Genomic DNA, 18973 nt, shown 5'->3' on the forward strand with positions numbered 1-18973 from the left:
TGCCGTTGCAGGGTATGCTATGGGGGAGTGATGACGTTCACTGGCCATGAAGCCCGCCATGGTGGTGCACATGGTTGCATGTGCACTCATGGACATTCATACTTCTGTGCATGCTTACATGCCCACCTACCCTTGCATGCAGTGACGGCATTGGCAGCGCACAGGGAATTTTGATTTGCTTCACACCCCCTCCCCAGTGCATAGTCTGGGGAAAGGGGGCATTGAGGCTCACCAGATTGGTCCTAGCTGCTGGCTCCAGCCTCAGCTCCACCGACTTCCTCGATTGCCTCCATGCAATCCAGTTTCAGAGCTCAACATGGCACGGAGACCGCCATGCTTGACCTGAAATCGGACCTCTCTACCATCATCGATCATGGGCACTCAGCCCTTCTTATGTTGTTGGACCTCTCCGCTGCTTTCAATCTGGTCGACCACGATCTTCTGGCGACCAGGTTACAGTCCCTGGTAGGATGTTCCAGGGCTGCAATGCAGTGGGTGGCCTCCTTCCTGGGCCCATGCACTGCGAGAGTTGCTATAGATGATGCTTGTTCCTCACCCACATTGGTTACTTGCGGGGTTCCACAGGACACTTCCCTCTCGCCTACTTTGTTCAAGATTTACATCTTGCCACTGTTGACAATTCTTGACGGCCTGGGTGTCCTGTATACTAATTATGCTGATGACACCCAGGTCATCTTAAAACTCACTGGCAACTACTCCCAGGACTCACAGGCCATCAACATCATTTATTCCACCATTCAGTCTTGGATGGTAGCGAACTCCATGGCTCTAAATGCAGCTACAACTGAACTCCTCATTACCCCCTCTAGCAACATGCTAAAGAAACAGACTACAGATTATGCCAATTTCTCCATCGCCAACTCTACCATCCCGGTCGCTAAGAGCGTAAAAACTCTGGGCATCACGTTGGATGCTGAACTAACCATGAAACAGCACGTCGCCAAGATGCGTGCATCCTGCGGTCTCATTAATAAGCTGCTCAGCCATATTCGCCCTTTTCTCTCACAGAAAAATATGTCCTTGGTGGCCTCAACTTTAGTCAACTCACGCCTTGACTACTGCAATAGCCTGTTGGTCGGCACTGCTCAATCTAACTTCTCTGCTCCCCATGTGACCCAAAACAGGGCAGTAAGAGCAGCACTAGGTCTCCCTAGATGGCATCACATCTCAGAGGCAAGAAGAAAACTTCACTGGTTGCCGGTCTCTTGACTCTAACCTACAAATGCCTGGCCCTCGAGGCTCCCCGCTATCTTACATAGCGTCTTAAGCCTCACTTGCCTCCACGTGCTCTGAGGTCTCAGGACCAAGCAAATCTCGTTCAGCTTGAGGGACTAGTTTTGATGTACTAGCCCGGTTCTTTGGAATTCCATCTCTCCTGATCTAAAAAACCCAAACGACGTCTAAATTTAAAAAGAAACTAAACACCCATCTGTTCAATGTGCCTTCAAGCTAAGTCTCTGTTCCCAAACCGGCTCGAATCTTGACCTTCTTTGTTGTCTTGTCTTGTTTGTTCTCTCTATTCCCTGAGGCCCTTGGGCGAGCTGGCGCGTTACCAAAAATGAAAATAAATAAATACATTTCCAGGATTGAGCTGGCCTACTCATCCCATGGGGTGAGGACGAGGCGCTCTGTGGTGCTGCCTCCAGTGGCAAGTGACTCCTGCCAGTCTTGTGACGAGAGGCTACGCACCCAGGCATTGAGGTTGTTCCACCTTTTTCGACAGTCCTCGCCATCCCGTGGGGACTTTGCCCACAGCTGACAATTCTGGGAGATGGATGCTCGGATGGCTGAGGTGCGCTGGCCTGAGGTTTTCCTGTGGCGGCTGACATACATTTCATCTGCATGTGCCACCACTTCATCAGTGAAGACCTCCAGCTCCCGCTCACTGAACTTGGGCTTTCTGAGCCTGTGTTCTGGCACCTTGGATTTGGCTCTGTCCTGGGACATGGTTCATGTATCCTGTTGCTGTGGGTGGATACAGGAAGTGATGGATTGAGATTGGAGTGAGTTTTCAAAATGGCCAGCGCTGGGCTTCCCGTTCCGGCATCGGCACTATTTCTGCCAGCGGTAATTCCACCAGCAGAGTTAGGGCCGATTGCACAGTGGTAATGGTAATTCATCGTATTTACATTTGGGGAGGCTTATTTTGGCAGTAACGGAATTACTGTTTCTGTTGATGGTGTGTGCGCACGCACCCAATAGGATGTTATGCAGTGGTAATTTTGCCGGATACCACACTGGTAAAGTAATTCCGTTGGACGGATTTACCGCCGACTCGTAATGACCACCATAGTCTTTATCACGCTCTATTTATGAATATAATCGCATTAACTTCTTTAAGTTTAATCAACATATAAAACAAAAAAAAGAAATGATAGGGTAACCAAACAAAAATGATCAATTGGTTATTATAAAGGTTGAGCAAATGGTAAAAATGGCCAATGTTTTTGACATATGTTATGTTAGGTGGTATTTGTATGATCATGCTGCCATTGGTATGACCTTGTAGAGCTGTGAGGATGAACGCCCTTGAAAGACCGTAGTCTGTTGAAAGTAATGAAAGCAGTGGTAAAATGTATGTGTACATTTATAGCCAGCTAGAAGGTAGGTAGAGAATGGTTAGGTATCTAACAGCAGCCCATATTACAACAGTGTGAGTAACGGGTGCTGTGTCAAATTGTCAGAGTCAAGCTATGTGAACACTGGACTGATATTTTCGTGGTACTTGGCTGTATTTGGTTGGACACAGTGCACAAGGATCCTATCTCGGTTGTGTTTATTCCCCTTGTTGTTAAAAACAGAACTTTTTTCCCCTTTTTAGGATTCTCAAACTTGGTTGTGCCCTCTTACCTGTCTCATACCGGCGCATTTTTAAAACTCCTATCCTGAGTGTTGTTGTCTGTCCTATTGCCCAACCGCTTGTCTCCCGCTGTCTTGTCTACCTACTCAGTGACCCTCGCTAGTGTCTTCCCCTCTCCCTTCCACCCCCCCCCACCTACTCTATGGTGCTCTCTGTCTCTCCTATCTTTTCTAATTGCTTATCTATTGACTATCCTGCTCTCCTCACTAAATCTGGTAGGAAGAAGTTTAAAAAGGGCATCCTGGTCTCCAACCCAGGCCTCCCTATCGCCGACACCTACACCAGTGCCTCCTCCAAGGAAACTCTCACCGACATCCTCTTTGTTGTACCTTCGCCAGACCTATGGGACCCACCATATAGTCTCTTTGCTCTCCCCTTTCTCCTCTTCTCCCATTAATGGTGGCACCTGCTGGGACGCCCTCCTGGCATCATTCCTTTCCTCTAAAGTCATTAATGTCTACTCCAATGGGGCCGTCCTGGTCCAAGGCCCTCGGGCCATACTTCACCTCTTTGATAGACGCTTCCTGCGCCTCATTAACTTCCTTTCTTCTCCTGCTGTCCCCTCTCCCCTTTCCATGACTACCGCGCCTCTTCCTTCTGCCCCCTCCCTGGTTACCTTGCCGTCCCCTTCCCTCTCTGCCCCCTCTCGGGCTCTTCTACACCTCCGCAGGGCATACCTCTGATCTGTACCCCTCCCCGGAAGTCCTTCAAGGATGGCAACCTTCTCCATATTGCCACTCTAAACTCTTGCTCTGCTGTCAAACACTCCTCTGATATCTTCCACCTTCTGGAAGAACTTAACCCTGATGTCCTCGGTCTCACCGAGACATGGTTCATGACCAGCTCTGTCATGAGCTTTGATTAGCTCTTACCTGACGGCTACAAGATCCTCTACGTGCCAAGGGCCAACCGCTCTGGTGGGGGTGTAGCCCTGATTTTCACCGAGTGGATTCCTGCCTCTGTCACTCCTACGCAGGCCTACTCCTCTTTTGAATACCTCGTCTGCAGGCTCTCTCTCTCCCATAGCCGTTCACTTACTGTGGCTACTATCTATCAGGCACCTGGCCAGATTTCATCCTTCCTCTCTGAGTGGGCGGACCTCTCCACCTCACTCCTGGCCTGTACTACTCAACTGCTCCTGCTTGGAGACTTCAATATCCACCTGCATGCCTCCTGTCCTCCCTCTGGACTCTTTCGTGACCTCTGTGACTCTCTCACTCACTATTCTCCCCTCTGGCCCGACTCACTCTGCAGGGCACACTCTTGATGTTCTGATCTCCTCAGACCTTCCCCTCTCTGTCCCTCTCACCATTCCTCTCTCCTGGAGTGATCAATTTCTCCTCTCCTCTCACCTCACCCTCCCTAACCCTCAGGCCAAACCACCGCCATCGTTGCCACCCACCTTCTCGGTCATCCGACCCATGAAGCGCGTGTCAGCTGTGGCTTTCGCCGCCACCTTCTCACCCCCCCTACCCTTTTGGCTGACACTCCTCCTGACACAGCCCTCTCCACGCTCCACTCTGCTATATCTGATACTCTTGATATCCTTGCCCCTGTCATGAGAATCCGCCTGAAGCCCAAAGCCAAGTGCAACTCCTGGTACGACACAGACCTCGTAACCCTAAAACGCAAGTGTAGGGTGGCCGAGAGGAAATGGCGTGCTTCATGTACATCCTCTGATAGATTGGCCTGCTGCCTGCTGCAAAGGCAATACCGGCTCTCTGTCCTAACCAAGAATAGAGTGCATATCCAATCCCGCGTCTCTGCGGCACCAAACAACTCGGCTGAACTCTTTAAAATGTGCAAGGAACTTGCCAATCCTGCCGCAGTCTCTACCTCTCCTGTCCCCTCCCAGGCCCTCTGTACGGCACTGGCGTCTCACTTCATCTCTAAAACTCAGGACATCCTGTCCTCTCTCTCATCCTATCCCCTCCCTCCCCCCACTCCCTGCTCTTCCTCTAGCCTTTCCGCAGCCACCTCTCGTCCCTCCTTCTATGCCTTTCCCCTGTTCTCCGCAGACGAGGTTTCTAGACAAGTCCGATCTATGAAAGTCTCATCAAAACAGGTTCACCCCCGTTCCTCCAAAACTATCAAGGACCACATCGACTCCCTGGCTCCTGCCCTGGCTGACTTCTGCAATCACTCCTTTGCCACTGGAGTCTACCCACCCCCCCTGAAGCACTCCCTTGTGCACCCTCTTCTTAAGAAACCCACTGCTGATCCTTCCTGCCCAGCCAACTATCGCCCAATCTCCCTGGGCAAGCTCCTGGAGAAACTGGCTATCTCCCAGCTTAATCTCCACACTGAATCTATTGGTTGTCTGCATGACCATCAGTCTGGCCTCAGGGCTGCCAGAAGCACGGAAACTGCTCTCCTGAACATCTGTGAAGACCTGCTCTCCAACCTGGACTCTAACACCTCTTGCGTCCTCATCCTGCTTGATCTCTCCTCTGCCTTTGACACTGTCAACCATGCCATCCTGCTCAATCGTCTCCGTGATAACCTGGGTGTCACTGGTCAGGCTCTGGCGTGGCTGACCTCTTTCCTCTCCGACCGACCCTCTCAGGTCCAACTTGGGCCCTTCCTCTCCGCTATCTTTTTCTCTACATGTGGGGTCCCCCAGGGGTCTAACCTCTCTCCCTGGCGGTTCAACCAATACCTGGCACTCCTGGCCCACCAAATCGCTGCTCTCTGCCCCAACTTTCAGTGTTATGCGGATGACACCCACCTCATCTTCAGGCTACCCTCGGCCTCCTCCTCTACTTCCCTCATCTCCGACTGTCTGCCTGATATCCAGGAGTGGTGTGCCGCCAATGACCTCTGCCTTAATGCCAGTAAGACTGAGATTCTCCTCACCGGCACACCGCTCCCTCCTTTCCTGCAGCTCTCTGGCCGTCCTCTCTTGGCCCACTTCCTGTTCCCACCTGCAAGGCTCAAAACCCCAGGGTCATCTTCAACTCTACACTCTCCTTCTCTCCTCACATCTCTGACGTCTCTCACCTCCTCAGAGTTATTCTTCCTTTCCTCTCCTTCCCCCAGAAGCTCACTGTCTCCAGAGCCCTGGTTCTCTCTAGGCTGGACTATTGCAACAGCCTCTTTCTAAATCTGCCTGCCTCTACCCTCCGCCCCCTGCAACTTATCCAGAACAGGACTGCAAGACTTGTCCTTGGCCTCAAGCCCAGGGATTGTATCTCTCCAGGACTGAAATCTCTGCACTGGCTCCCAGTGGCTGCGAGGATTCAGTTCAAAACCCTCTGCATCGTCCACAAGGCCTTCTGGGGCCTGGAGCCTCAATACCTTCAACTCCCTCTTCCTAAATACCTTCCTTCTCGAGCTCGTCACTCATCTGCCTCAAACTCCCTCAGGGCCAGTCGCTTCTCCAAGCAACGAGTTGGTGGTAGATCTCTTTATTCGGCTGGGGCCTCCCTCTGGAACAGCCTCCCTGCCCCCCTGAAACTTGAGGAGAATCATCTTCTGTTCCGGAAGCACCTCAAAACCTTTCTCTTTGCTTCTGCTTTTTCTCCTCCTCTCCCTTGCTGACTTCCTGGCTGACACTGAAATTACACTGGTCACCTGGCCACCCTCTGATCTCAGGCCCAGGTCCCCCCACCCGCCAGTCGCACTCCTGCACTCCCTTCCTGGCAACCCCCGCACTTGTGGACTGCTTTCTGTATCCCTACAGTCCCACTTCCAGCACTTGTCACCTGATGTCTGCACTTAACCTGCACTTGCCACCGGCTGGCCGTACTTTTACTTTTTTTATTTTCTTATCCCATGTACTGCACTGTCCTCCCCCTTTTCCCCACGCACTTCTCCTCCCTCCCCTTCCCATGCACTTGCGCAATCTGAATGACACCTGCCCTAGTAGGATTGTTGTCTGTCTTCTCTCTGTTCCCCCTCCCTTGCCTCGTTGCGCCTTGAAACACTTGTGTATAGGTGTGTTATAAATGCCATATCATATATCATATCATATTAAGGACTGAAGCATATTACTTTTAATCATGCAGTACGTATCGTATAGGCATGGGAAGAAGTGCTATGATCCACCTAACTGACTCCTCTTGTGCACCTGAATTCCACGCGAGGAAGCGAGGCTGGGCGGTAGTTAGCGCTTTAGTTAGGCATGAGATCTGGGCTAAGTGTGTAAGGGTGCTGAGGGAAAGAGCCAAGTTTAGAGTGCCTTCCTGAAGGCAAGGTGGTCATCTATGTAATTTATGGTTAATGGGGGAGAGTTCCAGATGGTGGGTGCTTTGACTGAGATGGAGGAACCCCCCCATACCGGTTCATTTTGTCACTTGAATGATGAGAAGTGCTAAACCTGATCTGAGTTTTCTGTTAGGCCTGTAATGTGTGAATTTATGCTGCAGGTATCCCAGTCCTTCCTTGTAAAAGGCTTGATGGGTGGTGCACATCGCCTTGAGGGCGGATCGTCGTCCAATTGGAAGCCAGTGAAGGAAACGGAGGGTCGGGGAGATGTGTTCTCTGGGGCCTAGGGCTAGGAGGAGCCTTGCAGCAGTGTTTGTACTTGGAGTGTCCCTATCCTAAACCACCATGTAATAGCTATGTTTCGGCACTCCCGCAATCAATGTGATAGCTTTCTTCAGGACCAAGTGCAATTAATATAAGTTACTTAGTGATCTGCCTGGCTTTATTGTCTGGACAAAGATGCTAGAATAGATACTTTGCTGGGCCAGGCTAGCCTCCCTGGTATTTATTGCTTGCTATTCTGTGTATGCTCAGTAAGCATGTGAATCTATGAAAGATCCAATGCTGGAGAAATCAGTTACTTACTTTTTAAACATTCTATTAGTCTCTTTTGGTTACAAGTAAACCTTATACACTTTAAATTCATAGTTACAATAAATACAAATAAATCCATCACTTAATACAATTAAACAGTTGCTGAAATCCGATATATCACATCTTTACAATAGCCATTTTCTTCCTTATACATTAAAATGCCATCTTATGTGATTACCATATTTAGTTTAGATTATCTGAGAATCCAAAAAGTGTGCTATGGTCAGGTTAGCCTTGCCTTGCTCTTCAGAATGGCGCAAATCTATCCTTCCTCAATGCAGGTATAGGTGTTTCATACTTTCCACCATGTTGACGTTCTTACGTAACCTACAAAAATGTTGTGACCTGGGAATCCCTGTTCTTACACCTGTCACCTCTAATGTATCAAGCAGATCGAGTCTACATTTTAGATCTATTCTGCATACCTCTTTATTGTGAAAATTTCTGATATGTTTTATTTTGGTACCCCCGGAAACCCAGAAAGATGTAATGTTTTGATATCCACAAGTTATTTTGTATGCTTAGCCAGTTGATGTGCCAAGTCCTATTCTTTGGCTTTTTTCTTCATATGTGATATATTTACCTCTAGCGGCGTGTTTGGCAAATATGTAAAATTTAAGCAATTCAAAAAGGCAATTATATACACATGGAATGTTATCACATGATTAGAACTTTCCTCTAAAATAGATCTTTTAATATATATTTTATATTGCCAAATTCAGCATCGAGTATTTTCATGAACAGTACTGCTGCCTGAGTACTTACCTGTAGGTTTAGTTCTCCAGCATTTGTATCTTTTATAGATTCACAAATGTGACCCAGCCTTTCCAAAGGTTGTCAATGCATCCCTCTCAAATGGTTCAAATATGAGATGTGAGGTAACAGGTGTGGACTTAGGTCAGCTGGGCTGGTGGTTGTTCGGTTAAAATAAGCCCTGTATTGCTATGGGAAATATGTCATATCTAATTGAGGGACTCCCACCTCAACATGTTTCTTAATTAGCACATCATTTTATAAATGATACCATTGCTGGAGAACTATAACTTCAGGTAAGTACACTTGATTTACTCACCAAAGTGACTACTGTACTCCTGGTCCATAGCCTGCTTGCCAGTCCTCTGTGCCCCTAATAAGATGTAGCTAGCCAGGCTGACGTGGGGGGCAAAGGGACTGGCAGACGTTGCTGGGAGGTGAAGTCAGCATGCACTGAGGCCAAGTCCCAACACGAATACTGTTTGCGCTCTCAGATTCAAATTTGATGGACTTTGATGTACAAAAGGCTATTGTCCCATCCCCATAGGACAGGCATCCACAAGTATGGAGGAAAGAGGACTATGTAAAGTAGTCATCGTGGTGAGTTACCTTTCCCTTTTCAATCCTACTTAAGTGAACTATAATAAAATAAATACTTAACAATTAAACACATGCATCAAATTGAAAAAGATATGTTAGTGTTGGCTCCATGTTCTGACTGTATGTAATAAGTGAGTATATTTGTCTTTGCCTCAAATAATTCTAGTCACAGCTATGTTTTCAAGACAATAACAGCAGATTCTTCTTTGATGTGTGAGACTGGTTGTTTGAGATGTGTTACATGCCTGCCTCTCTCTCCCCATAGGCATTGATTGGCAAGTGCGGGCACCATCCAGCGGGGACCCTGTGGCAACAAAACTGTCTCCGCACATGGAACTGCGCTTCAATACCTCTATTGCTAATCTGGTAGTCCTGCGTGGGAAGGATGTTCAAAGTGCAGCCATTGGTGAGTAAAACATAGAATGCATGTATTCATAGTGTACATTTCTGGGTGGGGGATTCACACAGTGGTAGCAGGTCAAAGGTCTTTAGATGAGACGTAGTGCCATACACGTTTTATTGTAAAACAAGGGTATGAGGCTGGAGCAAGGTAAAACGAAACATATGTCTTCTTACACGAATGTGAGGGAAAGGAGAACTGAATAGGTACAGTGAATGTAGCCTCTTTCAGGGTTGTGTTAAGACTTGGCTTCTCCTGGATCAAGAAGCACGCTCTCCACTCTTCCCTGAGTCTTGTTTCCTGAGACTCCTACATACACCAACATGTTCCAGAGACCTTTGATCAATGCACATATTTTACAGTTCTTCAGATATATGGTCCTGAGACCTGCAAGCACAATATTAGTCTTTAGGCAAAGGCTACACCTCCTGGGCTGTGGTGTCCTGTATGCTGTTATTAGTCGGTTTCTTTCCTGTGTGTCCTAGGTCTCTTTTTAGGCAGTAATCATTGTAGTATAGCTACCTGCCAAGGGCATCTGTTATTGGTTGATATGGTAGCTGGTTTGATGCTTCAGCTATTTCTTTTTAATTTTAAGTATTTTGCAGTCATAACGAATAACTTTGAATGCATGCCACATCAACAAGAAAACGAACAAAAAATCTTCACATAAGTAATAAAACAGATCCCTTCACATAGGTAACATTCGTATTCTTAAATTAATAAAATCTGGAGACAACTGGCTAGAGAGCCCGAACAAGATGGCGGTGGGCTGACAGAGCTCCTGCCAGCAGTGGCGCAGAAATAGGGAAAACATGCTGTAAAAATGAATTAAATGCCGGCATATGGAGGCACAAGCAGCCCGCAACAACCAGGATCAAAAGAATACCTAGCATACAGAAAACCGCACAGAGGAACCGAAAATATCTCTAGGCGGCTGCTGCAGAGCACCAGAGGGAATCCGAACAAAGCATGCAAAAATGTAGCCCCCAGAGGGCGGGGGGCGAGGTCACCGTGTGAGCCGCAGACAAAAGAGCACTTGCCTGCAGCTGGGGGAGTGAAATCCCCATCTGACCTCAGAAGCATTGAGGGAGGAAGCGGACCAGGGACCACCCCGCCGCACTTGGAGACAGCACACCAAGCCTGGACCGCAGCGAGAAGGAGCACCAGCTCCCCAGCCGGCACAGGCCCTCTGGACGGTTTCGCCGGCAACAAGCGCCCGGAAACATGGCAGCTGCCTGCACCAGCCAGCCAAGCAGAACGGGGGAGACATTGTGCCGCAAGATCGGAGGCCAGTGGAGCGTGTGAGGTGAGCGCTTTCGCACTGAGCACCGACCGAGAAACCCAGCCTCCACGGCCGAGACATCTCTCATTCAGAAGCAGAGAGGGGCAGAAAGATGTCTGTTGGGAACTGACCGTGCACCAACAGGGCATCAACTCAAGTAAGTGAGAGGCTGCAGGGGGAGACCAACAACCAGGCAGGGGAGAGAAGCAGCCCCAGGCAACGCCATCAGAGTGCCGGAGAACCCCGGCCCGCGAACACAGTGCAGGCCCCAATATAGACTCTGCTCCACCCCCTTACCCCCTCCAGTGGCCAAAGACATTAACCGACACAGCATTGCAAATGGCGGGGTAAAAAATTGAACATAGACAAGCCCTGTACACAGACTCTGCCTGGGGGCATCCAACGGCGTCCATACACTCATCAAGGGGCAACTACCCCCCACCACCCCGGCACGAGCAGCGATAAGCTCCTACAGCCAAGTGGGTACAGCAAAAAACACAACCTAACATATTCGGTTACAACGCCGAGCGCCACAGCCCAGAACGCCCCCAGCAAGCCGCACAGACCCCGCAAGGGCGGTACCCCTGGGGGAAGACAACAAGAGGCACACACACAATGCGGAAAAGCGCCCAGAGGTGCGGTCACACCCAGGAAGGTGATCCACCCCCAGGAGCATCACAGAAGAGCCCCTGTTTGCCCCCCCCACCCCTCTGGGAAACCAGGGGGATACCATTGGACAAGATCCCAGGACCAGAAGGACAAAGGGTGCCAACAGCAGACCTACAACTCATTGGAACTACGCGCACACCCAGGTGCAAGTGCGCCCCACAATCAAAGATAGCTGCACATAGAGCGTGGACGACTCCGAACAGCGGGACCAGTCTATACTGCTGCAGGAACCCCAAGCACATGCTGACCCCAGGGGAAAATCCACACCTACCCAAGGGGGCTCAGGCAAGACTTAGCACACAAACGAGATACCAGTCTATTAAGGCAAAGACTAAGCACGCAGCACACCCTCCATCCCACCGGGCAAGGTGCACTGAGACCCGCACAGAAAGGACGGCTGGAGGGGACTGCAACAGAGAGATCAACCCCCAACCCTGGAAGAAACCCCCCCCACTCCGAAGCCACGCAACACAGCCTGCCAAGAAGATCCAACCGGAATAAAATAGAGATGGATGTCCATTCGCAGCTTCAGACCATACTGGTATAAATGCGGATAATAGGTCAACGGACTCCAGAGACAAACTTGTTCAAACGGATTTCTGAACTCTGACCTGGCGGGCAGGGGTTCAGAAGGCCAGCCTAGTTTCTTGGAACAGGGTAACCTTCTGGACAAGCAAGACCAATCAAGGTAGCATTGGCGGCGGTCAAGATTAGGTCTCGGGAGGGATTGGGTGACTGAAAGACCTCAATGAGCACACAGAGTAAAGGATACTTACAAATCACTCCCAGTCAGGTGTATAGATATTAAAAATACAAATACATTTATTTCAAGGCCTTTGAGATTCAACACACACACATAAAATCACACTTATACTTCTAAGCCAACACAATCCTATCAATATACATATATACAAGACCAATGGGGTCTAAAGGGTTAATGCACGAAATGGGTCCACAACCTAAAGAGGGAAGGAAGCGGGTAGTGCAAATAGTCCTTAGACCCTTCTGCATCAAACAGATTCCTAACTGAAAGGCATTCCAGTCCCTAAAATGAGGGGAGCCTAGTACTAAAATGTACTTGCGAAGCTGGCGCGCGCAGTAGTGCAGATGGGCGAAATAGGGTCTTTTGCAGGGGCTGTAGCAGCTCAGGAAGGCAGGTGAGGTGATGCAGAATAGGTTCCTGAAAAAATGGAGCGAGGGAGAGGGTGCACAGCTCTGTTCTCTTTGATTTTGAGGAATTTCTTAATATAATGTTCTTAATTGGTTTTGAGTTGCTTAGTAGGGTGCAGCCCACTGAATAGTGCCTCTGTGCTGGGCTCTAATGATAGACTGTAGAAAAAAGGACCTAGGCTAATTAGCCATCGGTGCGGGCCGCACACCTGTAATTCCCACGAATGGTTAAATATTTGCGTAAATTACTTGATCAAAAAATATATAATCATAAATAAAAACAGTTCACATGATGTACAAATGATATTTTTTAATCCACAAAAAATGTGAATCAATGAATGTTTGTCATTGGTTAAACAACACCAATTTGTAGTCTGCTTTTTAATAGGCAAATGAACAACCCTATGGCTAATGCATTTCGGAAATCATGGTTTCCTTCTTCAGAGCCGGGTAAAACTACGCAAGCATGTATAAATTATTCATCAATGATCAAAAAAATCAACATTGTGCAATTAGTGTTGCAATAAACATCTTGGGAAGGCATTTAGCAAGACAGGGTACCCACAATAAACGGAGACAATTCACAAATAACACATAAAGAAGAGAGAAAAACACATGTCATAATCAGTTGCTTGGAAAACAGTCCTTGATGGTTATTGCAAGATCCACGTTTCAATTGATCAATGTACTCTCATCATTAAATGGCATAACATAATGCTCAGATTACGGCAACATAAAATGCAATGAACATCCTATTCTACATGTTCTCAAAAATGGTTGCTCATATTTCCATAGAAGCAACTGTACCAAAATGTAATAATAGTTACTCTGTGTGTTTATAAGCTTTCACCAATTTTTGTTGCAATCTATTCTTGCTTTACACCTACGAACACTAACCTTCAAAGTGCATCTATTTTCCAGGCGCTGCCTGCGCTGGTCAACGTTGTAAAGTGCGTTCGAGTAACGCTATAACTACTGAAATAAAACGAACACAAATATTAGCGTGCTTGTCATGATAAAGCGCGATGCTGCACTTATGGGGTTACCACTTCATCATTACTCATACTTACCTATAAAGCTTGCTTTCCTTTACAATCCGTTCGTGTAGTCCTGCCTGTGGCTGAAAAGTAAATCGTTGTCAAGGCAATGTGTATATCTAAAATGGCCGAACGTGACGAAGTGTACCGGCCATCTTCGTGTGGGCTAATAAAATCTGCCTGATGGGAATAACTGAAAAATGCTAAATCTAACTGCTGATATTACTTAACTGATGCCCGTTCGTTGTCCCAAAGCACAATGTAATTATAGAGTGTATATGCGAGTACACTCGATGTCAAAGATGAAGAGTTACCTGTGTGAATCGTGTGTTGTTGTTAAGTGCACAATAAAGTTGTGAAAAAAAATGAGTGGCCAATGTCCATCTGCTTTCTGGTAGGTATGTAGTGGATGTTCACGGATACTCTTCCTGTCAACTAAATGCATAGTGCAGACCAAGAAAGTCATGAGTGGTAGAACAACTCTATTTAAGTCAACTATAGAAATGCGAATGCGTCATGCTCTGTTTGATGCTTACTACTCTGTTTGATACTTACTTATGGAGCGCTAATTTAGCTTGTGATTAACTTGGTAAGAAAAAATGCTCTACAACTATGAACCTATAGTGAAATACTTATAGAAACTTGGTTAATTACAATCACGATTCAGATTACAGTGAAATGTACTTAGTCACTTATAGCATTATCAGAGAAAGCAATTAAGGTCAAATTCATCATTAATTCCTCGTGGTGATGGTGCTTCGAGCCGATCGATCCAATATGCTTCTCTCTGCTGTCTTTTCCTTTTGGGATCTCTGCAAGTATTGTCAATTAATTCCAGTACTTCAAATCTAAGTTATGAAATATTGTGCTTTTTTTCATTGAAATGTTTTGCTACTGCAGAGTTGGTGTTTTTGTTGCGTCTACATGATTTATGTTCATTAATGCGTATACGTATTTTCCGTCCTGTTTCGCCAACATAGTATGTACCGCAAGGGCACCGTATACAGTAAATGCAGTTCTCTGTGTTGCAAGTTGCATGGCATTTTAATTTGATCTTTTCACCTGTGCAGAATAGGTTCCCACTATTCGATGCGGGTCTCCCGTTGCGGGCATAGCAGGTTCCAAGAGTTGGGAATAGTTTTCTAGTTCGCACTAGCAGTGGAAAGGAGAGGGGCCCTCAGGGGCCAATCATGTGTAAAAATGGATGGATGCGATAGGGACCACCCGTTAGGGTTGCAATTACTAACCGACCCCTGGCACACTCTGGACCAAACTTCGGCAGTTGAGTCCACTTTGGTTGCCGGTTCAAATTCGGCAGTATCGCGGCGCTGCGGCCTTCAGCGACAAAGATACAGCGTTGATTCCCATACGAGACAGTTGCGATTTCTCCGCTCCTGGTGGATGGATATGCCTGTTCCGCTGTAGAAGGCTTCAGGGCACAGAGGAGCACAGCTGCAATGAGTTTGCAAAGTCTGTCACCAGGGCTGGGCGACACAGTAAACGTGTGCACTCTGGTTCGGGCGCTCTCTCTTCACTCTAGACCTGGGAACGGCAAGTGTACGAAATTCGGTGTGAGAGTGCTGTGAACACAGAGCTTGCGGTGTACCAAGTTTTAAGGGCCTCCTCGTAATGGCAGCGGTATCAGGGCAAAGGTCCTGCGCAAGCTGGTCAGCCCACTGGTTGGCCCAGGAACGCTTCCGAAAAGGCTTACTTGCAGGTTTTGATGAAGGGGCCGAGAATAGTTGCTCCCACTATTGCAATGGGTCGAAGCGTCTTCACAGACCTTCTAGGACGACCAGATGCAGAGGGGTCTAGCAGGACGACAGCGGGCTCAGGGTGCCAAACCTTCCAGCGGGTCACCAACGGTTGCTCGACTCATCTTCTTAGTTTCAGGATACTTGGATCCTGTCTTTCATTCAGTGAGAACTCCAGAGATCGACATGGTATGGGTGTTTCGGAGCCTTCTCTTATCCAAAATCTCCTTCGCGCCAAAACGAAGAGGACCCAATGGGAGATCTGCCCACATACAGGCATACCATACTGGACCAATCATGGACCACGGTGGTCCCAGGCATTCACAGCACACCAGACTCTCTGGCACACAGGATGTGTATTGGAACCAGACAGTCCAGCCCACATCCTGGAAGCACACACTTAAGGCAAGCAGAAGCCCGCGTAAGCTTGGCATTTTGCAGGAGAATGCATGCCCAAATTAGGCCTGACCCGGGTTGGCTCAACCTGGGGAAGGTGAAGGGGCAAGATAGCCAAACTACAGGACAAAGAACCTCGTGGCATGGCCATTTTGGAGCCAGGCCCCCTATTTGTGCCAAATGCTGTAAGCGCGTTTTACCTGGCAGGAAAGGGTTAGAAATACATTAAAAGATGAGCTGCCACCAGCCCTGTCCAAGGCACATCTGCACTTCTCCTAAAAAATCCTTTGAGAGTATATAGGGCCTTTACAAATGACAGGAAGACCCAAGTGCACTGTACTGTAAGGTACATTGTGCACTTGCAACATGTTGCAGAAAAGTTGCAACATAGACAAGGACTAAGGGAAACAAAGTTTCCCAGTACTGACTGTCTTCAAGGTCATGTCAGTTTCCCCAAAACAAAGTGAGCGAAAATCCCAGTGGAGTTCAGCAGAAGGCCCGGCTCCTCTGGCAAAGTCAGACTTTGCTGTTTAAACAAAGCAAAAAGTTGGGGGGTACACAACTGGAGGAAGAATTGCACAAGAAATGGAAATCTTTCCTAACAAAACTCAACCGTACTGGACATTAAAACGAGACTTACAAGACATTTAGACCCGCCTGACTGCCCAAGCGGAGAGAATTACAGACAACGAACAGCGAATCAACGCAATCGAAGTCAACCATGGCGACAGACCTGGACGGGGTCATCCGGGAGGTGCAAAGACTGAGGGAGAAACTTGATGATCAGGAAAATGGTTCCTGACTAAACAATCTGAGGCTGGTCGGTCTTCCTGAGAGTGCGGAGGGAACCAATCTAGAAGCATATGTATAGGACTTCCTTCGGGACGCTCTACGCAGAGATAACATGCAAGACCTCACCATCGAGCGGGTATACCGGGCGCCAATACCGAAACCACCACCAAATGAACACCCCAGGATCATAACATGCACCTTCTCAATTTCCAGCACAAGATGATCATTCTAAAAGCCTACAGAGCCGCGGGCCCCGTCCAAGTCGGCGAGGCAGAAATTATGATTTACGACTATTCAATGGAAGTCTCCAGACGACGCAAGAGCTTTAACCTGATTTTCGAGGCACTCAAATCCTATGACCACAGACACTACCTAAAATGTCCAGCAACATGGTGCATCCAGTTGGATAAACAATGGCACTCATTTGACGGATTATCACCCCTTGACCAGCCAAGAGAGGCAACACATGAATGGAAAATGGCACAAAGTAGGAAGAAGACCAAAAGGGTGATATCCGAGATGCAGGAAATAGTGAACTGCACCAAATGGGTGGCTCGCCTCCACCAACCAGCAAAAGACATCCCTCTGTGCATCTATCTGCGAAAACCACATGGCAAACCCTTGATCCAGGTACTCATTGCACGGAACGTACCTCCATACGACCAACGCTTGAAAGAAGACCGGACTGAACAGCAACAAGCTCCAAGCCATCCAAGGCAGCCCAGCACCTCAACAGGAGCATATGGCTGTGATGAGTGCCCAAAGTGGGGCATGGCATGTGGGGAAGAGGCCAACCCACGGGCAGGCACCCCTAACCCCCATTTATGGGCTCAGTGGCCATGTATTGGCTATAGGCCATTTCGAAGGCTAACCCAATATTTAAGTTATGGTTTAAGTTTTAGTTTTGGTTCACGGTTTAGGCTTGGCTCATGTTCGAGTCAATGTTTGAATAATGCTCTGGAGACTGGACAAAGGTCGTGCTTAACCTCTACAGATGCTCCCCCAAAGTCACCCCATTGTACCCAGATCAGATACTGCAACAGACCAGCCTAGGGAAACACATAATGACCCAAATCACCTTAGTGGCACTCAACATTCAAGGGCTGGGCTACCCCATCAAACAGAGGGGAATTCTTAATAACATGTGAGATCTCCAGGGAGATGGTGTTCCTTCAGGAAACCCACCTGTGGAAAATAGAGTTGGATAAACTGCAGCTGGGTTGGGTTGACACAGCAATTCACTCACCACATCACGGAAGGTGGGGAGTATCCATTTTATTAACGGGAGGATCCCATTCCATATCGAACACACCTGCGCAAATAAAGAAGGCAGATATGTACTTGCCCAGGGCCTAATCCACTAACACCCTATAACACTGCTAAATATGTATGCCCCTACTACTGATGCCCAACCTTCTTCACATGTACATTTGCAGCATGCGCCCAATGTATGCAGAATATCATGATAATCGGTGGTGACCTCAACATAGCCCTTGACACAAACCTTGACCGTCAGGGCACTTCCATGGGTAACCGCACAACTCTAAAAAAACGAACAGCCCTCCAAACATTGATGACTGACCTCCGCCTAATAGACATCTGGAGAAGCACCCACAGGAAGAGCCAAGACTACACGTTATACTCGCACCCGCACGATAGTTATTACAAACTAGATTACTGGCTGACCCCAGCTAACACACTCCACCTATTCACAGAATGCATGATCCTGCCGACCACCATCTCTGATCATGCCCCGGTCCTGCTATGCATCGCCCTCCCAGACACTGTATGCAAACCCCCCGCATGGTGCCTAAATCTGCGAATCCTACAATACCCTGACATTCCAGAACGTCTTGCAGACGACATCGACAGGTTCTGGAAACTCAACCTGGTGCAGAACTACACAGCATATACATGTTGGGACGCATTTAAAGCCTTCATGCGGGAACAATGTATTTTGCGCTGGGCGCACAAAAGGAAAACGTAGGGGGAGGCCGAAACCCAGCTGACAGAAGAACTCAGAACCGTAGAAGGGCGCCATAAAGAAACCAGAAACAAACAATTGGGGCCCAAGCTAAAAAAACGGAGGGAAAAGATTAGACAATTAACCGCAGAAAGGGCCCAGAATTTGTTTACTAGCTGGTCACAAGCCTATTACTTAGAGTGCGACAGCCATTAGCTTTAAAGCAGAGACAAGGGGCCTCATTACGACCCAGGCGGAAAACCATGGTGCTAATAGCACCATGGTCCATGCCGGTAACTTACCGACTCCGCCATGGAGAAAGGGGGAATTACCACCCCATTACAAGGTTGGCGGGGTGGTAATTCCCCCTTTCTCCATGGCCCTTCCCCATTCCCATTTTTGCCCCATAGGACATAATGGGAATGGGGAAGGCGGTAATTACGGTACTGCAAATTGCGGTACCATAGTTAGCACCA

At 48.1% G+C, this 18973-nt stretch overlaps 1 protein-coding gene across 12 annotated transcripts in view; it reads left to right on the forward strand.

The window, feature by feature from the left end:
* Window positions 1-18973, forward strand: part of TUBD1 (tubulin delta 1) — a 900711-nt gene that overhangs the window by 528379 nt on the left and 353359 nt on the right. For all 12 annotated transcript variants that reach the window (XM_069615102.1, XM_069615104.1, XM_069615098.1 and 9 more), the window contains one exon: window positions 9300-9440. In XM_069615102.1, the coding sequence (XP_069471203.1) occupies window positions 9300-9440 (141 nt within the window). The remainder of the gene's footprint in view (window positions 1-9299; window positions 9441-18973) is intronic.

This window comes from Ambystoma mexicanum, chromosome 9, assembly GCF_040938575.1.
Source record: "Ambystoma mexicanum isolate Mex_15411 chromosome 9, UKY_AmexF1_1, whole genome shotgun sequence".
NCBI classification, from domain to species: Eukaryota; Metazoa; Chordata; class Amphibia; order Caudata; family Ambystomatidae; genus Ambystoma; species Ambystoma mexicanum.